Raw genomic sequence first — 19,486 nt, 5'->3', positions numbered from 1 at the left:
AACACAAAAGACAAGTCTATATTGAAGGGTAAACGAAAAGAGCGGGACTGGCCCACACAGTCTATTGTACCGCATTAATGAGCAAGTCATTGTCCGGGTCTGGGGCTGAGATTACCCTATATGTTTATTAAGCATCCGCTCTTGACCTGCACATCTGTCCGTTTGGCCCTGATCTCTGCTTACGAGTTGAGCACAACCCATGCAAAGAAATATAACAGTAACAGGCATATTTTTTTTTTAATTTCATGTTTCAACTAAACTGTTGGGGAGAGCTCTCTGGGACTGGGAGTTACAGTACAACCTCAAAAGTCTATATGATATTTATTTATTTGATAGGGACAGATACAAAAACATAGACAAAGTGTGCCATAAGTCTGGTGTATGCATCAGTGCCTATAGCAGGAGCTAATTTGCAGCACTTGTCCCTTATACTCTAGTACTAGCACTCTTGGATTACCTGAAAATAGGTATTTTTTGACATGATACTGAAAGACATCAATAAAATATCTTTCAACTACATGAAATTTAAAGGAATGAATGCAGTTGAAGTCATTGAGAAACACTGCTGTGATTGAGACAGTGGTAGTTTTATTCACAGCACTACTCTGTAAGAATGTATAGGTACTTTTAGGTCCAGTATATGCTTCTGTATAAGTACTCAGATCTTCAGTAAAAATCCAGGGGTCATGACGTGTCACCCTCAATGCCTCGTGTTCCACTGTGAAGTACTAGGACAGTCTGACAGTGAGGTGACACTCTAATGACCTCAATAAAAAGACATTTAATTCACACCCGCTTCTTCATGAACTGCTTCACTTTTCACACATACCCTTTGTAGCGTCGTCTCCTGCACATTCATATCCTGTTGACAAATCCCACCACTTTCTCACCGCAAACATACGATAGATTCAGCTTTGATCTTATTTGTCCCTTGTTGGAACCCGTTAGATCTCAGCTACAAAGATGTCTTAAGTTTGTCAACGCTACAGTTTTTTTTAGCATGTGTTGAGCTCCACCTGCTGGCAGCTCACATTGACTTATCAAATCTGTCATTGTATTTTCTCTCAAATAAATCGTAAATTAACATTTGTTTAGAAGCCACAAGAAGCATGTTCAAGTAACAGAGAATGCACTTATTTATTTGACATCCAAATTTCTTTAAAGATCTATACCTTAAACAGCCAAAGATGAGAAAATGAAGTCTTTGGAGAGCAATAAAAAATAAAATTGACACAGTATAATGCAGAAACATCAAAATGAGCGACATTAACGCTCCTTTTGTGAAGACCACTGAGACAAACAGTTACAAATCTGTTATCAACACCAGTGTGCCCCTCTGATTGGTCCATGCACTGTACCCAGCACCTCAGCATTGGTCCATGCGTTTGCCGAAAGGAAGGAGTCAGTCTTGGGCATTAAAACACTAAAGCAGCAGGTCTTCCACAATTCTCCAAAAGAGAATTGACTTGGCACGACGGATCTAAAGACAGGAGCAAGCAGTCAGTCACAAAGAACGTTTTACATTTTAAGATTTATTTCACGCAAATCTGCACAAAACAAACTCGAAATGGAAAAATCTGTGCAAATGTCATATGTATTTTTTTGTATCAATAAAATTAAATAAGTTAAATGCAAAGCCACATCTTGTCATTGCCATCAGCAGAGAAATTACTGTGAGTTTGATATTGCTCTGTTGTGGGACAAACAAGTCTTAATTTAAAATATCTACAAGCATGACACAATGAAACACACTTCCATTTACAAGGCACATTTCACACCAGGATTAATTAAGGCAATATCAAGTCTCCATCTTGAGAGAAGCAACTCTAAGTTTCAAGTTCCTAATGACATAATAGTGTGAGCTATTCAGAGCCACATTTTGCATAAGATCTCAATTTCACAAACTGTGTGCATTACATTTGGGTTTGATGCTGTAATATCACACACCCATTGGGTCTCTCTGTATTATCTTTGTTTAAAAGTCAGCTGGCGGAACCAAAACATGCCTTTAACAACAGCGTCACACCATAATGGTTCTTTTAGATAGCAGTACTAAAATCTGATTCAAGTCACTACTGTCTTCCCGCGTGTACAAGGGAGCACCACCAAAAGTCTTAGGATTTTGAGGAAGTTGAGCAGCCTCATCCAGTGACCTCTGTCCCCAGATTTAAGAAGTATGGCTTCCCTTCTCTCACCATTTCTTGTTTCGAGGTTTCAGCTCCTCTGCAGCATTCCTTAAGAAGATATAGTTCTTCTTTTGAGGATTGTAGTACTCATGGCCCTAAAAAAACAAAAACAAAAACAGAAAAAAATCAGTCGTTGCCATGAGTTTTCCGGACAAGAATTTGCAGGTCAAGACAATGTTACATTAATGTTTTCCATTGTATTGTAGTATCAATTCTGGTTATTGGTAATGTTATTAAAAGTCCTCAACTTGACTGGGTTGCCGAGTTTAAATAGGGGCGCGGCCAAGTCTCATCAGAAGACTCTAGGAGAGGTGATAAGTCCCCAACTCAAAACAAGCCATGACTTAGAAAACCTTTAGTACAATTTTACATTTAGTAATTTTTCAACGTTTGCTAGGGGTAGGCCGACACACAAATTCCATGAGACGAGACACGCGATTGCGCTCACAAGAACAAGATGAGATTTTGATAAATATTCCCTTTTACTGAACAGTATATAGATATAAAAATCTATTTAAAAGTCCAAACCAATATATTATGTAAACACTGGTGGGTAACAATTAACTAAATAAATATATCTTTTTTTTAAAATCCACAATAGCAAAAAATCTTGTGGCATTTGAACTTGCAAGATCTTGTGGCACAAGATCTTGGCCCATCCCCAACATTTGATGCATATTATTAAAAATGTTTTCATTTCATAATTTGAAATTCATAAAAAGAATAATACTGTGAGGGCTGGGACGATCCACTTTTGTCATTATCCGATACGTATCACGATACCCAGGGGCCGATCAGATACAATAAATAATCATGATTTGTAATATGTTTACCTTAAAATGTATAAAAAGAAAACAGTCATGTGTCTAAAGTTTATAAACCCAATTCCATTTGGCAGTTATTGAAGTGTTAAGATCGAAAAGTGAATTAACGCAAAATGTAACAAAGTGCTGTTACTGGAAAACAAAGGAGTGAAGGATAAAAATGCCTCCAAACACAAGTATTGAAAATATTGTGATACTTGAAAAAGTATCGATACGTGGTATTGCAGCACAAAGTATTAAGATCCAAATCCGATCCGATATTTTGTCCCAGCCCTATTAGTCAGGCATTTAAGTATAGTTCTCACTATCTCACTGGGACAACTATTCTTCATCCAAGAATACAGCTCAAATCCTGATCTCTGCGTGCATGTAAATTATAGAGAAGTGACATCCTTCATCTGTATAATAAAAAGGCCTTGTACCTTGGACCAATCATAGCTGGAAGCATAAGCGAAGATGTTGCCATTGTGGTTAAAGCAGCATGCAGTGATGGGTTGGTCAAGCTGCTCTGAAGTCTTCAACTTTGTGCGAGCATCTTTGTCCCAGAAGCTGAAGCGTCCATCTGAGCCCACAGTAGCCAGGGTGCCATGCACAGGGTGGAAGGATATGGCATTAACCTGCATGAATCAAATGGATATGAATCAGACACTGTCATAGAAAGAAATACATCACAGACACTTCAGGAAAGCATACAGCGTAAATATCCTGTGGAGTGGTGGTGTTGGTTCCATTGGATCGGTGGCACTTAAAGGTGAAGTTGTCTTTAGCTCTGAAAGAAAATAAGATAAACAAATAACCATTTTAACTATACATAAACATCTGCTTTGGGAAACAGATATTTTCAAGCTTACGGGTTTGGAGGATTTATGTAGTGAATGGCCACTCTTCCTTCAATACTTCCAAGAGCAAATCCTGTCGGCTTGTTCTGCTTGTCTTTGAAAATGGCCACGCAGCGGTGCTACATAGAAACACAGACATTACTTTCCATCAATTTTGCAGGAAGGTTCGGCTAGTATTTTTTTGCACTCTTGCTTTTCGCTGTAATTAATTTATCCTTTCTATTAGGGATCGATTTGATCTGCTTTCTTGTAATTTTATGCAACTGTGAAGCCCTTTAAATTGCCTTGTGTATGAATTGTGCTCTGCAAATAAACTTGACTTGCCTTACTGAGGCATCTAAATACTGTAGAGTTTAAAGGCCACGTGTGTCCAGTATGTTTGTGATCATGCATGAAAATATATATTCAGTACCTGATGTTTGAGAGGAGAATCAATTCGACGAAACTCAGAAGGCTGGTTCTCCAGTTGGTAGACAATGAGACCTCTCTCAGCTGTGGCCACCACTGCCATGGGATACACCTAACGCAGGGGAAAGACGTCCATACAAGACCATTTTTAAATAGTGCCAAGTTGTGAAAAAAGTGAAAGAAATGAGCACAGCTGCTGAAAAAAATGTTCAGTAATTACAAAAATAGTTTTGATGCAAAGAATTGTCACGAATTAGAATAAACGACACCACTCATCAAAACATTGTATTCTCAGAGACAAAATGTGCAACTACTTACAACATCTGCACAGTAACATCTCTCTGGCATCTGCAAAGACATCATGGGATTGGGGGAACGCGTGTCCCAGAACTGAAAAGAAAAAATAACTGGGTCGACAAAACAACTTTTGCTGTTCAAACTAGAAAAAGCAGGTTATTGTACCTTCAGTGTTTTGTCCCAACTGCCCGTCATCACACAGCTATAGTTAGGAGCCTTTATCCAGTGAATTGCTTTGATTGGACCATCATGCTGTAAAAACACAAAAAGTCGCATTGAAATTCTAAAGTTTGCACACTACCATCGGTCTTGTACGGCTGCCCAACCTGAGCGATTTGCATGGCTTGATTGCTGTTAAGATCCCACATTTTGGCCGTCTTATCGCACGAGGCTGTGAACACTTTACTGCCATCCTTTTGAACAAAAACAGCACATCATAAATAGCCTTTAGCACAGCTATTACCACACCCCAGCACTTACATCACTCCAACAGGCATCCAGTACTGGTCCGGTATGCATCTGTTGGGCTTTGGGGACCGTTTGTCCATTGTCCTGTACTTCCCAGCAGCGGACCTTGAAGGAATAAATTACATACAAATATTTGTCAGCAAGAAAATGGTAGAAAGCTATATTCACAAGCATGTTATATGAAGTATAGGATTTAACATTGTGAAGACTTAGATCTACAACTCACATCATTAGCCCAAGATCCTCCGATGAGGAAGTTCCCAGGCAGAGTAGGCGGACTAAAGGCTAGACAACTGATGCTGTCATCAGGAGGAGAAGACACTTCTACATCCTGTAACAAAGTTCGTACACCAACACCGCACTATGTGATGAGCAAAAAACAACAATTAAAGTAATACAATTAAAATTATGTTTGTGCAGCCATGATAAGAAAAAAAAATGCGTGCATGCAAACAGTTGTACGTACATATTGCAGCACCGCATCTTAAGGGGGTTTGACTTTATATTTGGATATTGTTGTTAGTAAGTGAACGTTTAAGAGAGCTGGGACAAACATATTTTTACTGTATACATTTATATCAGGTTGATGTGTACCTTCATAGGATTGTGGCTGTCTGTGGTTGTGCTTCCGAAGACCCCTGTACCTCCAGTTCCAAAGCCGGTGGTTGTCCCAAATAAACTCATGGCGCATGAACTGTACCTCCCAACTGAGCCTGTGAAGGAAACGGTTTTTCTGTTTTTAGCATCAAAGTGAATACGTGTTTACAAGTTTATTAATTCCGCGATGACAGACGCTAATGCTAAAGCACGTTTGAAGTGTCATTTTTTATCATATGATCACTACAATCAAAAGTTAAAAAACAAACAAACAAACAAAAGGACAACCTCGATTTACACACAGTCTAATATACATGTAAAACAGAGCCCATTAGGTTTAATGGAGTAGCATGAAACCTATGCTACTGCTAAATGTCAGAGATACCGTCACGGCTGTTAGAGCACCAATGCAAACTGTACAAAAACACATCCAACAATTCTCTTAACTAAAATACATACCACTAACTCGAAACCATGAGCAGAAATCAGTGAGAAACGGCTTAATATTTTTGTCGCATTAAAATGGTAAAATGTGGCGCTTGTTCTCCGGTTGTCGCGTGTGGATGACGTCAGAGGCTATCGAATCTGGCCGCTGGGGGGCAGTCATTGAACTATACATCCACAAGGCTAGTACAGGGCAGAAAGTACTGACTGATCATTTTAAATCTAGAACTGCTGGAGGACTGTGGCTGCCAAAACATATAAATACATATATATAAAAGTTATGAATTGAAGAATTTATGATTTTTTATTTAAATAAAGATAATATGTGTTTTTTTCATTCTTTTTTCATGTATTTATGTGTTTATTTATTTCTGTACATCTGTATTTATTTCTGTATTTCTCACATCGTATGCAAATCATCAATCAATGGTTTTGTGTAGCCCAATACCACAACAGGAGTTACCTCATATGGCTGCACCAAACATTAAGACAATAAAACAAAACCGTAAATAAGACAATGTAAAGTTCAGTTCATAGTCCAAATGCGGCATGTGTCCCCCATCCATAGACTCTCCGGCACGGCGAGGAAAAACCACAGAAGGAGAGATCCACTCCCATGGACAGGCTATAGATAGACCCAGGGCCGATGGGAGTCCCTCAGCAGACGGGCCAAATCATGGGGTGGGTTGGGATGCTGCTGCTGTAAGGTCATTGGTTAATCTTTCTCCGCGCTCATGGAGAGATTTCAGATGCTTTGTCCAGCATAGACATTGCCAAGCATGAGCTCTGTTTCAGTGTATTGAGATAACTGTATTCTAAATACAGCCATGTCAGAACGGAAAAGCGAAGAAAACATTCAAGCATTCTTCCATGTGCAACAATTGCATTGTCAGGTTCTTTTATTATTTATTAACAGTATTATAAACAGTAGTGTACTAAAACAAACACAAAAATAAGAAAATTATCCTTTTACTTTGTGTCACTGAGCTGCCTCTATTTTGGAGTCGTAAACGATTGCACTTTGAACCTTGAAATCTAGTTGGGGGCCACTGCGCTATGTTGCTTGTTTTAGTAGACTGTTTAGAAAAATAAACTATATGTATATGTATTTCCATCCCATATCAGACATCTCAGTCCAGAAAAGTGCAGTTAGGAACAGATACTGCACAGAACCCTCAAGCTCCCAGGCCTCTTGTAGAGGACCCGAGCTTGGAGGGACTCTTCCTCACCGTGGAGGGTGAGGAAGAGACAACAAGGTAATTCCAGTTGCATGAAGTGTGTAATAAATACATTTTTAGCTATGGGCTGTTTTTATTCATCCTTTATCTATACAGATTGGTCCCAACTGTGGCATGCATGCAAAAGATTGGCCTAGCCTAATAATAGCTATGTTACAATCTCTAATTTGGTGTGTTGCCCCACATCAACAAAGCCACACCAATAGCTCCTTTTGTGCCAAAAGATGCACACTGAAGGGGGGGAAGCTGAATAAATGAATAAACATCAATATGAAAAATGCAAATAATTTGATCTTGTGAAATTAAAAACAGTTTCAATCATGTTTCAATGCAGCCTTCTGAAGTATAATCTCTTGTGATCACTGCTTTGAAGGACAGACCATGGAGTGAGTGTTAAGTAGCAACAACACCTTGATTTACATTCAGCTTCTGTCATGGTGATTGGGAATGAGGTGGTGCTGCAGTTTTAAGTGACTTAAAACATAGTCAAGCAAAACAAGTAAGAAAGACCCCCGCTAATTAGAAAAGGTTATTTTCACCACAATCTGGGGACAATTTAAATCTTGTACGTAGATCAAACTTTAAACCTCTGCTTAATCTTTACTCATGGAGCATTTTGGGCCATTAAAGAACCAGCTTCCATTGGAACAAGCATGTGGGCTCTATAGGCCTATTCTCAGGCTAATTCATAGCATATTGAATTCACATTAAACTCTTGAACATAGTCCCAATTCTCACTCGCTCGCTGTTTCTTGCCACGCAAGTTACCAAACACAAACAAACAAACAAACAAACAAACAAACAAACAAACAAACCAAAAATATCAATGGAATGTACTAAAAAGTTATTACACTTGTGTTTCTCAAACTGAGAGTCACTTCTATATTCACTGTAATTCAAAGTCCATTTTATTTATGTGTTTGTCTTTTTTGGGGGCTGCTACCTGTTTAGAACTATTTAATTCGTGGTCCAGAAAGTCGGTATAGTCCTGTTATGAATCTGGTTTTCATGTGGTAAAGGATCACGTAAAAAAGGTCGTTGATGTGATTTGTTTGAGAAACATTTCCATAGCCCTCTGTGAATGTATAAAACTATATTAAAAAGAAAAAAAGTTAACAAACAGTGTAAAATCACTAAGTTTAACAAAGCCACATTTGGTACACATTTCATCCCAAAGCAGCATAAAATGCGAGCATTGATTTCATTATGGATGTTTTATTGGTGAAAAATACTTCACTTTTACTTTGCTTACTCACTTAATCGTGTGCGTCCTCGCTTTTCCTCAGACATGACTCATGTCTTTGGTGAGAGCGGAGCATCGCCAGCTCTTCTCCAAACAAATGTTGCAGTTTTACTTTGATGTCGGGGAGCCACATGAGGTTTGAATACAGTTAAGTCTATTAAAAATGCTTTATTTTGATAACCCACAGCAAAAATAGCATAGTCGGTGTCAACCTGATCACAACCAACATGCTCCATGTTGTTTGGTTTTTCATGAGTTTTACGACAGTTGAGTTGCTTTTGTGACGTAGCAACATATGCACGGGAATGTTCCACAGTGAGGCTTTAAACACCAGCATTGAAAATGGAAAATCTTTCAGTTCTTATTGTCAGACTATTTTACAGAGTCAGTACAACGGCACAGAGGTACCATGTTGATAACAAGAAAGCAGGGTGTACTGGGCAGTTACTGGTAAAAATAAAAATTTGGACGTATGAAATATTTTTTCAACAAAAAAGCAAGCCTATAATGTCCATGAAGGCAATGTAACCAAACTGTACAAAAGTCAATTGTTTTCCGAACCACCCCGATAATCCAGCCAACGAAAAACGACATGTAAAGTGGACACTGTTCACACACCCTGTTTTCTCATTATCAACACAAAGACACCTCTTCATTATTACATACTGATCGGTTTAATTGAGTCAGCCTAGACTTGTCCCCGCGCCCCTCCCTCCAATCCCCTGTCAAAACCCTCAATAAAAACACAGGGCGATCAGTGGAGCGTGCTCACCGACGATAACACCACGTAAGCCCGCTTGGGAACTTTGACGCTTTTCTCATTTGTTTCATTTAGTGTGAAAATAGATATTTTTTGTGTGCATATTTTTGCACTTGCAGTCGTGCGTAAAAGTCGGTGCCAAAATGGTGCCAAACACTTTTGCCAAGGCTGTCTGTGTGGTTTCTTGGCTCCAGTGCGTCTTTTCGTCCCACGTAGGTTTCTCTAACTTCTCAATGGACAACGAGGTGCACTCCAGCTTCATCCAGAGACGACTGCGCAGCCAGGAGCGCCGAGAGATACAGCGGGAGATCCTGTCCGTCCTCGGTCTGCCGCACCGCCCCCGGCCGCACGTCCACACTAAACAAAACGCAGCGCCAATGTTCATGTTGGACCTGTACAAAACCATCTCCACAGACCTCCACGCGACCGGGTTCGAGTACAAACCTGCAGCGACTCTGCTCCCCCCTGCCATCTCTGTGCAGGACAGCCAGTTTCTGGATGAAGCGGACACGGTCATGAGTTTTGTCAACATGGGTGAGTTTGGCTTACACTTATTTGTTGTTGATAAAATACTAAAATATAGCCTACATATAAATGACTGTAAAATTGGAATACTAGCCTACCTAAATAATACCAATGCAATAAAATAGACTTATTTTGATATGCTATGTAGGATAGGTCAGGCCAATAATACAAATGTATTAGTCGTTTCATTGTTCCCAAATAAATCAGATTTTTTTTGTTTTGCTAAGGAATCTAAAATTCTAAACACATGTTTTTTAGAATACATGATAATAAAAAAAAAGTTGTAATTTGCACACTTGGAGACCACGATTCCTGGTGTGATTTGTTCATAAATAATGGTTTAAAGATCCTTTTCTTAAGAGCATATACATAATGTTTACTTGCAGTGTACCGTATGCTGTTTTTAATACAATAAACAGCAGTGGGATATAGAGAAATATAGAGAAAACATAAATGTGAAATAAGTTTTAAAAAAGTGACTAATTTGTCTGTTATTGAAAGACAATACTATATGTAGTTTTATTATAAGCTATAAGCTATGGAAGCTTACTGCAAGAATTTGTGTGTTCTACAGAAAATTCTATTCTTCATATCTGTTCTCGATATGCGTGATGTTTCACTTAAACTTTCAGCTCCTTTGAACTGTTAGGTCCCTTGATGAGATCATTTAAACAACCTTATCTTAAAAGTGACCTCTATGCTCTGAAGCAATCATGTTGTTTTAACCAAAATTTAGCATAATCCAATTGTTGTTTCAAAAGTAACAACAAACACCAGAGGTAATCTAACAAGCAGTTCAGCTTCAGGTTGGCAAATTTATTCAGGCACATGACGTTTTATTTGATATCTTCAGTGTTTTCAAGTCCTTTTTTTTTTCAAGCAGAGTTAGCTGAGGTGTTGATGCCACACAGTGAAGCGGATGCTGGTTGTGTGGCCCGGTTCTGTCAGGAGCACTGTGAAGTGTTGAAACGCCTCCCACGGGGAAGTTTGCATATCTGAGGTCTGATCAGTGCAGCTAATGGTCCCTAACGTAAACACACCGAGTCCGTACAAGCAATTATAGCCATCATAAAAACACTCCTGGTTCCATTCCCGGCTTTAATTGCGGTCAAACAAATGACTGGCAAGGTTCAGAATGCAGCGCGCCTAACGACTGTGTGTTTTTGGTTTGGAGATGTTTTTAGAAGACTTACTCAAGACAGAGTGGGTGCTGGAAAAGGCAGTGCATTAAAACAATAGTAAGTTGTCAGAGGGGGGTGAAAGGTGATGTCATAGTGGGTGCCAGTAGAGGAGTAATGGGTGTCATGACACACACAGCACCACCACTACCGCAGATGCTGCTCTCGATGAGGATAAACTCCAAAGCTGTGTAAACATGACAATGGGCAACGTTACAAACCAGTGGGAGCAGTGGGTTATTCTGCCGTCGTGGTCGTGGTCTCATTTTACAAAATCCCAATTTTATTTCCTATTTACTCCTATTTTTCACCTGATTTAGTCATGGTTTGGTTTGGAGAAAGCTGAAGATTTTCTTGAGTGGTACTTAAATGGACACATTTCCTCATAAACAAATCCACTGGGACTTTCGCTTGTTTCTTACTTCACAGGTGCACCCAATGTTTTCACTCTGCTCTACTCTTGTCTTGTATCGGCAATAGTGTAATCCCATCTGAATTCTCCCTTAATAGTAGATTTGGAATAACACTCTCCCTTCCACCAAACTAATCACATACAAGTTTACAACAGTGTTCTTGCCACAGTGAATCATCTGGCTGCATCTGTATCCATTCACTTCATCCTCTTCTCTGTGACAAACATAAGCCCTTTTTTCCCCCCTTCTCCTCACTCTACACATACAAACCACTAGAGCATGCACACTGAAAATGTACAAACTTCACTTCAAACTTTCCCAAACAACCCACATTGACGCCTAACACTTACAAGCTATTGTGCTTTGTCTTGGCCTAAACTCAGAGAAACGTGCAGTCGCCAATCACAACTGTACGCCATAGACCAATCCTTAGGTGAAATGCCAAAAGCAATTCCTAATTTACCAATTGTCTCTGCAGTTTAAGAGCTGAGTGTAATCCCCCTCCTGCCACACACTTTAATGCCTGTGTCCAGGAGCCGTGATCAGGGCCGTCCTGGCAAAGTGATTACAGAGGTGTGGGTGGCACCGTTATAGTTAAGTCACACATGAATTTGTGAGATCCTCTATACGGTCCTATGAGTCTGTTTATAAAAGTACACTGGCTGCTGTGGTTTTCCGGCCAGTGCCTTAACGGGCCTTTTCTTGTGGTCAGCACATGTGTGTAATTTAGACTGTGATCCAAACGCAGCCAGGAGTGGGTTTCCTTCTCTCCCACACTGGCATGAACATACGCCTGAATGCGCTTAAGTGATGTTTAGATCAATCAAAAGTTTTCCCCCCTCCTATTTCAGCCACACTGCTTCCGAGTTGTGGCACAGATCACAAAAGCAACATCTGATTGTACTCAGCGCATTTTGAGTCAAACCCTCGAAACAGAGTCATCGGGGCTCTTTCGTTTTGCCACTGAGGCCTAATCACGTGTCCACTCTTTGTTTCTCGTTGCAGTTGAACACAGTGATCGCCACTACCAGCAGCTTATCCTGAGGGAGTTCAAGTTCGACTTGTCCCGAATTCCAGAGGGAGAGGCCATCACCGCAGCAGAATTCAGAGTCTACAAGGATTATATTCACGAACAACATGAAAACGAAACATTCATAGTTAGCATCTACCAAGTCCTGCCCAAGTTAGCAAACAGGTACACAGACCCATCGCATTTTACGTTGTGTTGTTCAATAGGTGTTACCTCAGCAACTATGGGCCGTCGGTCATTTAAAGACACATTTTGCATTATTTTAAAGGAATAGGCCACCGTTTTTCCATACTGAGATATGTTCTTACCTGAGCTTAGACGAGTTGATGCGTACCTGTCTGGTCTTTGTGCATGCGCTCAGTCACGTAACCAAAGATGTTGTTAGCATTTAGCCTCTCCTCCCCTCCTCTATGGACCCAAACGGGGGTGAAGTTAGTAGCGACCGAGCTCCTCCACGTTTCCCCTATTTACATACAGTTACGTGAGTAGTTACACGATCCAAGCATAGTTACACAAAATTAAACATGTCGGTTTTCTAAGCGGATAAATTTGAGGGTAATAACACCTTAGGAGCACCTCGACGTCCGTGCAGTATTGTCGAAGTGCTCCCTTTTTATCCGCTTATTTGTGTCTATACTTGGATCGTGCAACTACTCATGTAACTGTATATAAATAGGGGAAACGTGGAGGAGCTTGGTCGCTTCTAGCTTCACCCCCGTTTGGCCCCATAGAGGAGAGGAGGAGAGGCTAAATGTAACATCTTTCGTCTTTTTGCATGACTGAGGGCACGTAAAACGGCCAGACAGGTACGCATCAACTTGTCTAAGCTCTGATAAGAACTTCTAAGTGTGGAAAAACGGTGGCCTGTTCCTTTAAGATGTGTATTTGCATGATTAGAGAAGTGCATCACTATTTCAACCTGTGTATGCTAAATTCCTGTGGCATTTCTTAGACAATGGGCTGGGGCAATGGCCTATTGTCATTCATCAGACGCTCACAGACAAGAGGGCATCAGGGGAACAGCCTTTAATCTTATTTAACTTCGCAGACCTATTCTAAAACCTTGAGCAGTAATAAAACGCCCATGTCTTCTAATAATATCTTGGCAGTAAAATGAGCAAAAGACAAAATGCCGTATAGAGATACCTTACAACCGCAGTGTTGGCGTTACAAGACCACACAGACCATGCACATATTATTTCATCCTGCTCATTGAAATATGTTAAAATCCATGTGACACTTCCCAAACATGCCACACACATTCGACGTGTTTTCCTACCTTTCATTTCACAAAAGAATGAAAATAATTGCTTCAAAATGGCCAAATACATGTAATGTTATGACAGAGTGGGAGAGCAGAAAACGGGGTGTCGGGTGACCACGATTAGCTGACACGGATCCCTGGAGTTATTCTAAAGCTTGTTGATTTTGTGCGAATGTGAGTTGTGGTAATTGTTTTAATTCTGCCGCCCCGCAGCCAGAGGGAGCTACTGTTGCTGGAGCAGAGAGAGGTGTGGGCGGCGGAGGATGGGTGGCTGGTTTTTGACCTGACAGCCTCCAGTAATCTGTGGCAACTCCAACCAGAGCACAACCTGGGACTTCACCTGGTCTTGGAGGACAGCCAAGGTCAGTAGCAGACGCTAAAAAAGGGACTCTGTTGAGTTAAATACGTTAAATAAAAGATAAATCAGTTTGATGAAAAGAAGTCTCTCTCTCTCTCTCTCTCTCTCAAAATATTAGCCTTTCAACAGATGTGCACCCAGGTCCATTATTCAGTAAAAACATCATATCCCTGGGAAATAAATATTGTTGTAGCTTAAAAACATTGTCTGTTCCATAGCAAACGTTTTCCAAAGAGTCTTCAAAGTAAAAGTAAAACAATGTAATAAAGTACATTATGGTCTTTGAATCTTTGGAGTAGCTTTCAACATCCCAATCACATAAGGATAGATTAATCTCCAAGTTCTGATGCAGGGCGCAGGAGGAGCCCGGGCTTGGCAGGGCTGGCAACCGACGGAGGGTCCCAGGACAAGCAGCCCTTCATGGTTGCTTTCTTCAAAGCCAACGAGGTGCGTCTGCGGAGTATCAGATCTGCCCACAGGGGGCGTCACTCCCACCGCAACAAGCAACAGAGGACAGTTCAGGATGCCCTGAAGGCAGTAGAGGCAGCAACAGGTGAGTTTTGACCAGGGATGACCTTCAAATGTTCTATTAACCTCTTAACCCCCACATGAACCGAGCACATTTTTTCCTGTTTGAATTGACCCAAGTCTAAAAGCTTCAACAACAAAAAAAGCATTGAAAACGTGCCGGAAAAAATGTGGCAATGTGACAAAAACTGGAACTGGAGAAAATGCACTCGGTTTAGACGGGGGGTAAGGGGTTAAAGTGGATTTGATTAGCAATCTCTGAGACGGCCTTGAGCCCATTGTGACTAGTCTATTGAATAAATCTTACCCTGCATTTTTCTGAATTCCAGGAAACCTTGGTTTCTCTAAAAAGGGATGTCAAAAACATGAGTTATATGTCAGCTTCCGAGATTTGGGATGGCAGGTACTAAGTTTTGAATTTTTCTATCTGGTAATTTCCGTGTTCATGATCAAACTGCTTGATTGATTGTTGTTTCATTTATGTGGATCAGGACTGGATCATTGCTCCTGAGGGCTATGCAGCATACTACTGTGATGGAGAATGTGCTTTCCCTCTAAACTCCTACATGAACGCAACTAATCACGCTATTGTGCAAACTTTGGTAAGTTAAAAAAAAAAAGAAAAATGGCTCACCGACCGTTTCCCTTTGCATTGCAAAACTACTTAAGTAATACCTGTGTTGAACGCTTTATGTCTAACCCTAGGTGCACTTCATAAATCCAGGGACCGTACCCAAACCCTGCTGCGCACCCACCCAGCTGCACGGCATCTCAGTGCTCTACTTTGACGACAGCTCCAACGTCATCCTCAAGAAGTATCGTAACATGGTGGTCCGGGCATGCGGCTGTCACTGACCCCGCCTCCTTCCACTGGAGTTGGGAAAGATGATTTACAGCAAATGGACAAAGTGAGGAACAAAGTTACCAAATATTTGTACAAGAACCATCATATGGCCAGAGAAGAGTACTGTTCCCTTCCTATGAATCTGCGTGCATTGAAAAGACTCATTTAGAAGAGTCCTACAAAGGATGACAATCTATGCACTGAATGAAACGCGTGGGACTGCTCCAATACTGAGTCCAATATGACTGAGCTGGTACAGTATATTACTGTAACTCTCTGCAGGGTTCACTGTGCAGCCGCCTGTTCAGGTCAGAGCTGTGTGTTTAATAAATCTGTTCTGTGTTTGTCTCACTTGGTATCTGTGTTATTCCTTCTAAACATTTGCAATTTTGCTTTGTGTCAAATAGATAATCTCATCTCAAGGCTATTATGCTACTCAGCTACTTTATTATATACAAGTAAAACATTGTCAACAACATCATGTGTATAATACAAAACGAAAGACACCATTTCGGACATGTACATGCATTTGCCTTTAACCCTCTATTAATCGAATTGATTTTGTGTCATTTTAATATCACATCAGTAGAAAAAGACATAGACAATTAACTGCAAATACAAGCTGTACAGCAACATTTACGAAGTCTAATAACACAGAAAGGTATCTAATTTTAAATGAGGTAGAATGTCAAACTTGCTTTGAAGCGATTGTCAATTGCATCATGTAACAGAATTTGACAGACAGTCTGTAACGGCAGATGAAAAGAGAGGGCTTTATGATCAGAGGAAAATGCTTTGTAAGTGTGAACCACTAAAGTCAGAAGTGCAGGCAAACCCATTAATGCATTCAAAGAAAAGCGCTCTCGATCAATATAAGGCTACAAGGCCATTCGGTCTGGCAGCGCGCGGCGCAGACGCCAGAGCTGCCGGAGTTCTCCAGTAATGGACTATTTAATCCATTATTTACCCTTTTCTTTTAATTAAAAGTCTGATTCTAAATGTGTGCCAGTTCCTGGTACATTTGGCTTCTTATGTACACATTTTAAAGTAGAAATGCAGGGGAAAAAAATAATAAATGAATGATGGTATGGATTTCAGCAGTTGACATGTTTTAGCCAGTCTTTGGTGCAAAAAAAACAACAACAAAAAACCCCAGAACTTGTGATGCCAATTTAATGGTGCATCAATCCTTTATATACCAGATTTGAAAACCAACTCAATAACAAAGCCTGCCCCAAAGTGAATGGCTGTCAAGCGGTTGGGATAGTGGTGTCCAAACTACAGCATGGCCTTTATTTGGTTGGGCCTCTGCATCTGAACAAATGCATGGAGTCAGAAGAGACAATATTGAAGTCATTGTAAAGAATCGTCTGTGTCAGCTCTCAGTCGTACAGGAGTTGTCCATCGTAGACGAAGGTTCTTGAGTCTTTGTCTGTACTTTGTCAGTGAGACTGAAAAACGCCCCTAGTAAAGACTTCTGAAACACACAGAGCTGCCAAAAGTGACCTCCTCCTGACGAACAGTGGGCCATCATTTGTTTTTCAATCTACAGCTCATGCTATAAAGACCAGTGGGGGTCAGGGTATTGTTTTGCGCAGTTTCTTGTGTTTCATTCATTCAGGAATGTCACATGATAAGTGTTACCTGCCCCACTTTTCAACTGATTTGACTTCAAGTGCACAGTTGTCAGCAAACAGCTCTGAGAAATGTTCGAGTTTACATTTCAGAAAGCCGCGGATGCCTTTGGAGCCAGATCCTCAGCTGGGGGCGGAAGAGTGCCTCCTGCGCCCCTCCTCAGGGCTCCTCCTCTCGCCTGCGGGTGACGTCTGGAGCCCCGGGGTGAGCGGTGGTTTGTCACACCTGTCTGTCCAGCCGGGCGGGTTCTGCGGCTCCTGGGAGGCTGGGGGCCATGGAGCCGAGATGGGGGTGAGGGCCAAGCACACGTCCCCCACAGTGAGCTGCCGACACCGCAGGCCACACAGACGGGCTGTCCTGTGGGGGCTGCAGGATGACCAGCCCTGGCCTCGCACAAAGAAGGGGTACTCGGCATACACGTCCACCAACTCCTGCAGGGAAGCCACAAACATGTTCTGTACAAGTGGGGGAGAAAGGTGGATTTTCAGATGGATTTTATCAAACACTGAGTTTATTTAGGGACTAACAAAAAACAAACACACATTCAATTCAAATATATACTTATAAGATACCAGTTATCCAATGAGAAAGACAGATTCCTTTTTCCTTAACCAGGGTTTTGAGCTTTTGTATCGCCATTTCCGAGTAACGCACACCGTCTTTAAATAACACATCTGCATAAGTGGTGCCTCTCACCTGAGAGTGCGGCTCGTGCAGCAGGATGAGCAGGCGGCACACAGAGGGCGACAGCTCTGAGGGGGAGATTCTCTGCACAGTGCAGCAGCTGAGGCGCAGGTCGGGACAGGCCAGCGAGCCCAACAGGAAATCCTCTGTCTGCAGGTTCTCCACTCGCCTCAGACGACCATCCCGCAGCTCAATCATAGAGCCGGCCTCAAAGTGGGGCAGCAGCCAGGGCAAAGGGTTCGCGGCAGATGACCTGGACTGACTGGAGTTCTGAGACGGGACACATCGCTCTTTTTCACAAGACGGGACCTCAACAATGGGATGTCTTAGGGGTTTTGATGGCTTGCGGGACGGAGGGCGCTGAAATACATAGTCACCCTACAAAAAAACAAAGTGAATTGTTTTTTGTTACTTTTATTCCATACTAACAATTACAAATCACACAATATTTTGGAGCACGTATTGTTGCACGTAGATATGGATTTGTCCGTAATGAGATGTGTGCAAGTTTGGTGCATAGTGAGATTGTTGTGTGTGTGATAAGATTGCGTGTGTGTAAAATTACCATGTTTATAAAGCAAATAACCGTAAAGTAATGCAGTAGTTCTCTCTGTTAGTGAGTAACAGTCTAGTGATTTTGGTCTGATGTCAATGCATGTTTGCAGGACATTAACTGATGGCTGAGTTACACTTTCTAAGTGTGTCATAAATAACAAAATAACAAATGATGACGCATTTGTTCAGGTTAAATAAGTAAATACATTAGACCACAGGTGTGGTAAAGTACTCTCAGTAGGCGCACACAGTCAAAGTGAAACTGTCTATTTGCCTTGGAGCACATATTCAAGACAACACAACATACTGTATGTGAAGCTAGATAATAATTCAATATTCTAATGGCTGCTTTTAAACATAAGTAAAACTGGACTTACAGATTGAGAGGTGCATGAACTCGGCGACATCAGGTTCGTGTTTTCCGTTGTACATGCAGATTGTATGTCTTTCTTTTGTATGTAAAGGCCTTTACTCCTTCCATTCGTCTCCTTATCTGCATACTGCAATTTACTCTCGCAAATAGACCTGTTGTGTACCGTTGGACTGTCGAAAGACATAGATGTTTGCTGTGGATAGTTTGTGGGTCTGGACAGGTGAGGGTGTAGCTGATAGAAGTGAGACAGACTCCATCCGGGCTGTAGAGAGTGTACATTGTTTATCTCAGTCCAGTGTTGATAGTCTGTGAAAGCCGATCGAACGTGTGGCCGGAGCCAGGGCTGGTGCAGAGGACGCACTCGCCTTGGCACAGGCTGGAAGGGACTGCTGTGTCTTTTATAAGGATAGGGGACTTTGAAGATGGCAGAGTCGCGCTGAGGATTGTGAGGAGCTGAGCCTAGTATCTGGTCACTCTTCTTCTGGGGCAGGATGTCTCTGTCAGACACTAAAGAGGAATATGAGGAGAAACTCATGCTTCTTTTGCTGATGCATTAATTTTGCATTTCCGTAACACTGAAGGTGAAATTCTTCTGAAAAAGACAAAAAGGTAATGGTAAATACAAAATTCATGCCCCTAACCCTGATGATCAGGGGATAAAAAGCAAACCTGCAATTGCGTGAGAACACACACCCACACACAACTCACCAAACAATTTCACAGAGATAATACAGTACTTTTCTTCAAGGCCCATACATACAGTATATCACTTGTGTATATTTTCAAGTACTGTTT

The 19,486-nt window shown here is 41.3% G+C and overlaps 3 protein-coding genes across 4 annotated transcripts; 1 reads left to right on the top strand and 2 right to left on the bottom strand.

The window, feature by feature from the left end:
• Positions 1-1,144: 1,144 nt before the first annotated feature.
• rae1 (ribonucleic acid export 1) lies at positions 1,145-6,199 on the bottom strand (the record flags this gene model as incomplete). 2 transcript variants are annotated; one of them, XM_079579431.1, is made up of 13 exons in its annotated part: positions 6,079-6,199; positions 5,617-5,735; positions 5,249-5,383; positions 5,035-5,127; positions 4,881-4,967; positions 4,720-4,806; positions 4,576-4,647; positions 4,262-4,369; positions 3,862-3,968; positions 3,704-3,779; positions 3,433-3,627; positions 2,196-2,281; positions 1,145-1,480 (listed from the first exon to the last, which is right to left on the bottom strand). In XM_079579431.1, coding segments are annotated over exons 2-13 (1,137 nt in total). In that variant the 5' UTR covers positions 5,707-5,735; positions 6,079-6,199. The 2 variants fall into 2 exon arrangements, with proteins under 2 accessions (XP_079435557.1, XP_079435558.1); XM_079579432.1 differs by lacking the exon at positions 1,145-1,480 and having other exon boundaries at positions 2,192-2,281; positions 5,249-5,353.
• A 3,318-nt stretch (positions 6,200-9,517) lies between these two features.
• On the top strand, positions 9,518-15,514 carry LOC306979357 (bone morphogenetic protein 7-like). Its single transcript, XM_079578259.1, has 7 exons — positions 9,518-9,838; positions 12,426-12,615; positions 13,928-14,076; positions 14,425-14,625; positions 14,930-15,003; positions 15,092-15,202; positions 15,306-15,514. The coding sequence occupies exons 1-7, from the start codon at positions 9,538-9,540 to the stop codon at positions 15,453-15,455; spliced, it is 1,176 nt and encodes a 391-aa protein (XP_079434385.1). The 5' UTR covers positions 9,518-9,537; the 3' UTR covers positions 15,456-15,514.
• A 1,573-nt stretch (positions 15,515-17,087) lies between these two features.
• Positions 17,088-19,280, bottom strand: LOC306979951 (uncharacterized protein). The gene is made up of 3 exons (XM_079579138.1): positions 18,696-19,280; positions 17,776-18,141; positions 17,088-17,510 (listed from the first exon to the last, which is right to left on the bottom strand). The coding sequence occupies exons 1-3, from the start codon at positions 19,224-19,226 to the stop codon at positions 17,202-17,204; spliced, it is 1,206 nt and encodes a 401-aa protein (XP_079435264.1). The 5' UTR covers positions 19,227-19,280; the 3' UTR covers positions 17,088-17,201.
• Between the last annotated feature and the right edge of the window lie 206 nt (positions 19,281-19,486).

Source organism: Gobius niger, assembly GCF_951799975.1.
Source record: "Gobius niger genome assembly, chromosome: 20".
NCBI classification, from domain to species: domain Eukaryota; kingdom Metazoa; phylum Chordata; class Actinopteri; order Gobiiformes; family Gobiidae; genus Gobius; species Gobius niger.
The sequence above is the reverse complement of the archived record's forward strand: the minus strand, read 5'-3'. Positions and strand labels throughout refer to the sequence as shown.

What these genes read in the sequence shown, in the direction of transcription:
- LOC306979357 (XM_079578259.1), top strand. Translation starts at nt 9,538, where the DNA reads ATGGACAACGAGGTGCACTCCAGCTTCATCCAGAGACGACTGCGCAGC. An exon ending in CATGAGTTTTGTCAACATGG is followed by an intron (nt 9,839 to 12,425) that starts GTGAGTTTGGCT and finishes TTCTCGTTGCAG; the next exon opens with TTGAACACAGTGATCGCCAC. An exon ending in GGTCTTGGAGGACAGCCAAG is followed by an intron (nt 14,077 to 14,424) that starts GTCAGTAGCAGA and finishes GTTCTGATGCAG; the next exon opens with GGCGCAGGAGGAGCCCGGGC.
- LOC306979951 (XM_079579138.1), bottom strand. Translation starts at nt 19,226, where the DNA reads ATGAGTTTCTCCTCATATTCCTCTTTAGTGTCTGACAGAGACATCCTG. An exon ending in GTTCATGCACCTCTCAATCT is followed by an intron (nt 18,142 to 18,695) that starts GTAAGTCCAGTT and finishes GTTTTTTTGTAG; the next exon opens with GGTGACTATGTATTTCAGCG. An exon ending in TGCACGAGCCGCACTCTCAG is followed by an intron (nt 17,511 to 17,775) that starts GTGAGAGGCACC and finishes GCTTCCCTGCAG; the next exon opens with GAGTTGGTGGACGTGTATGC.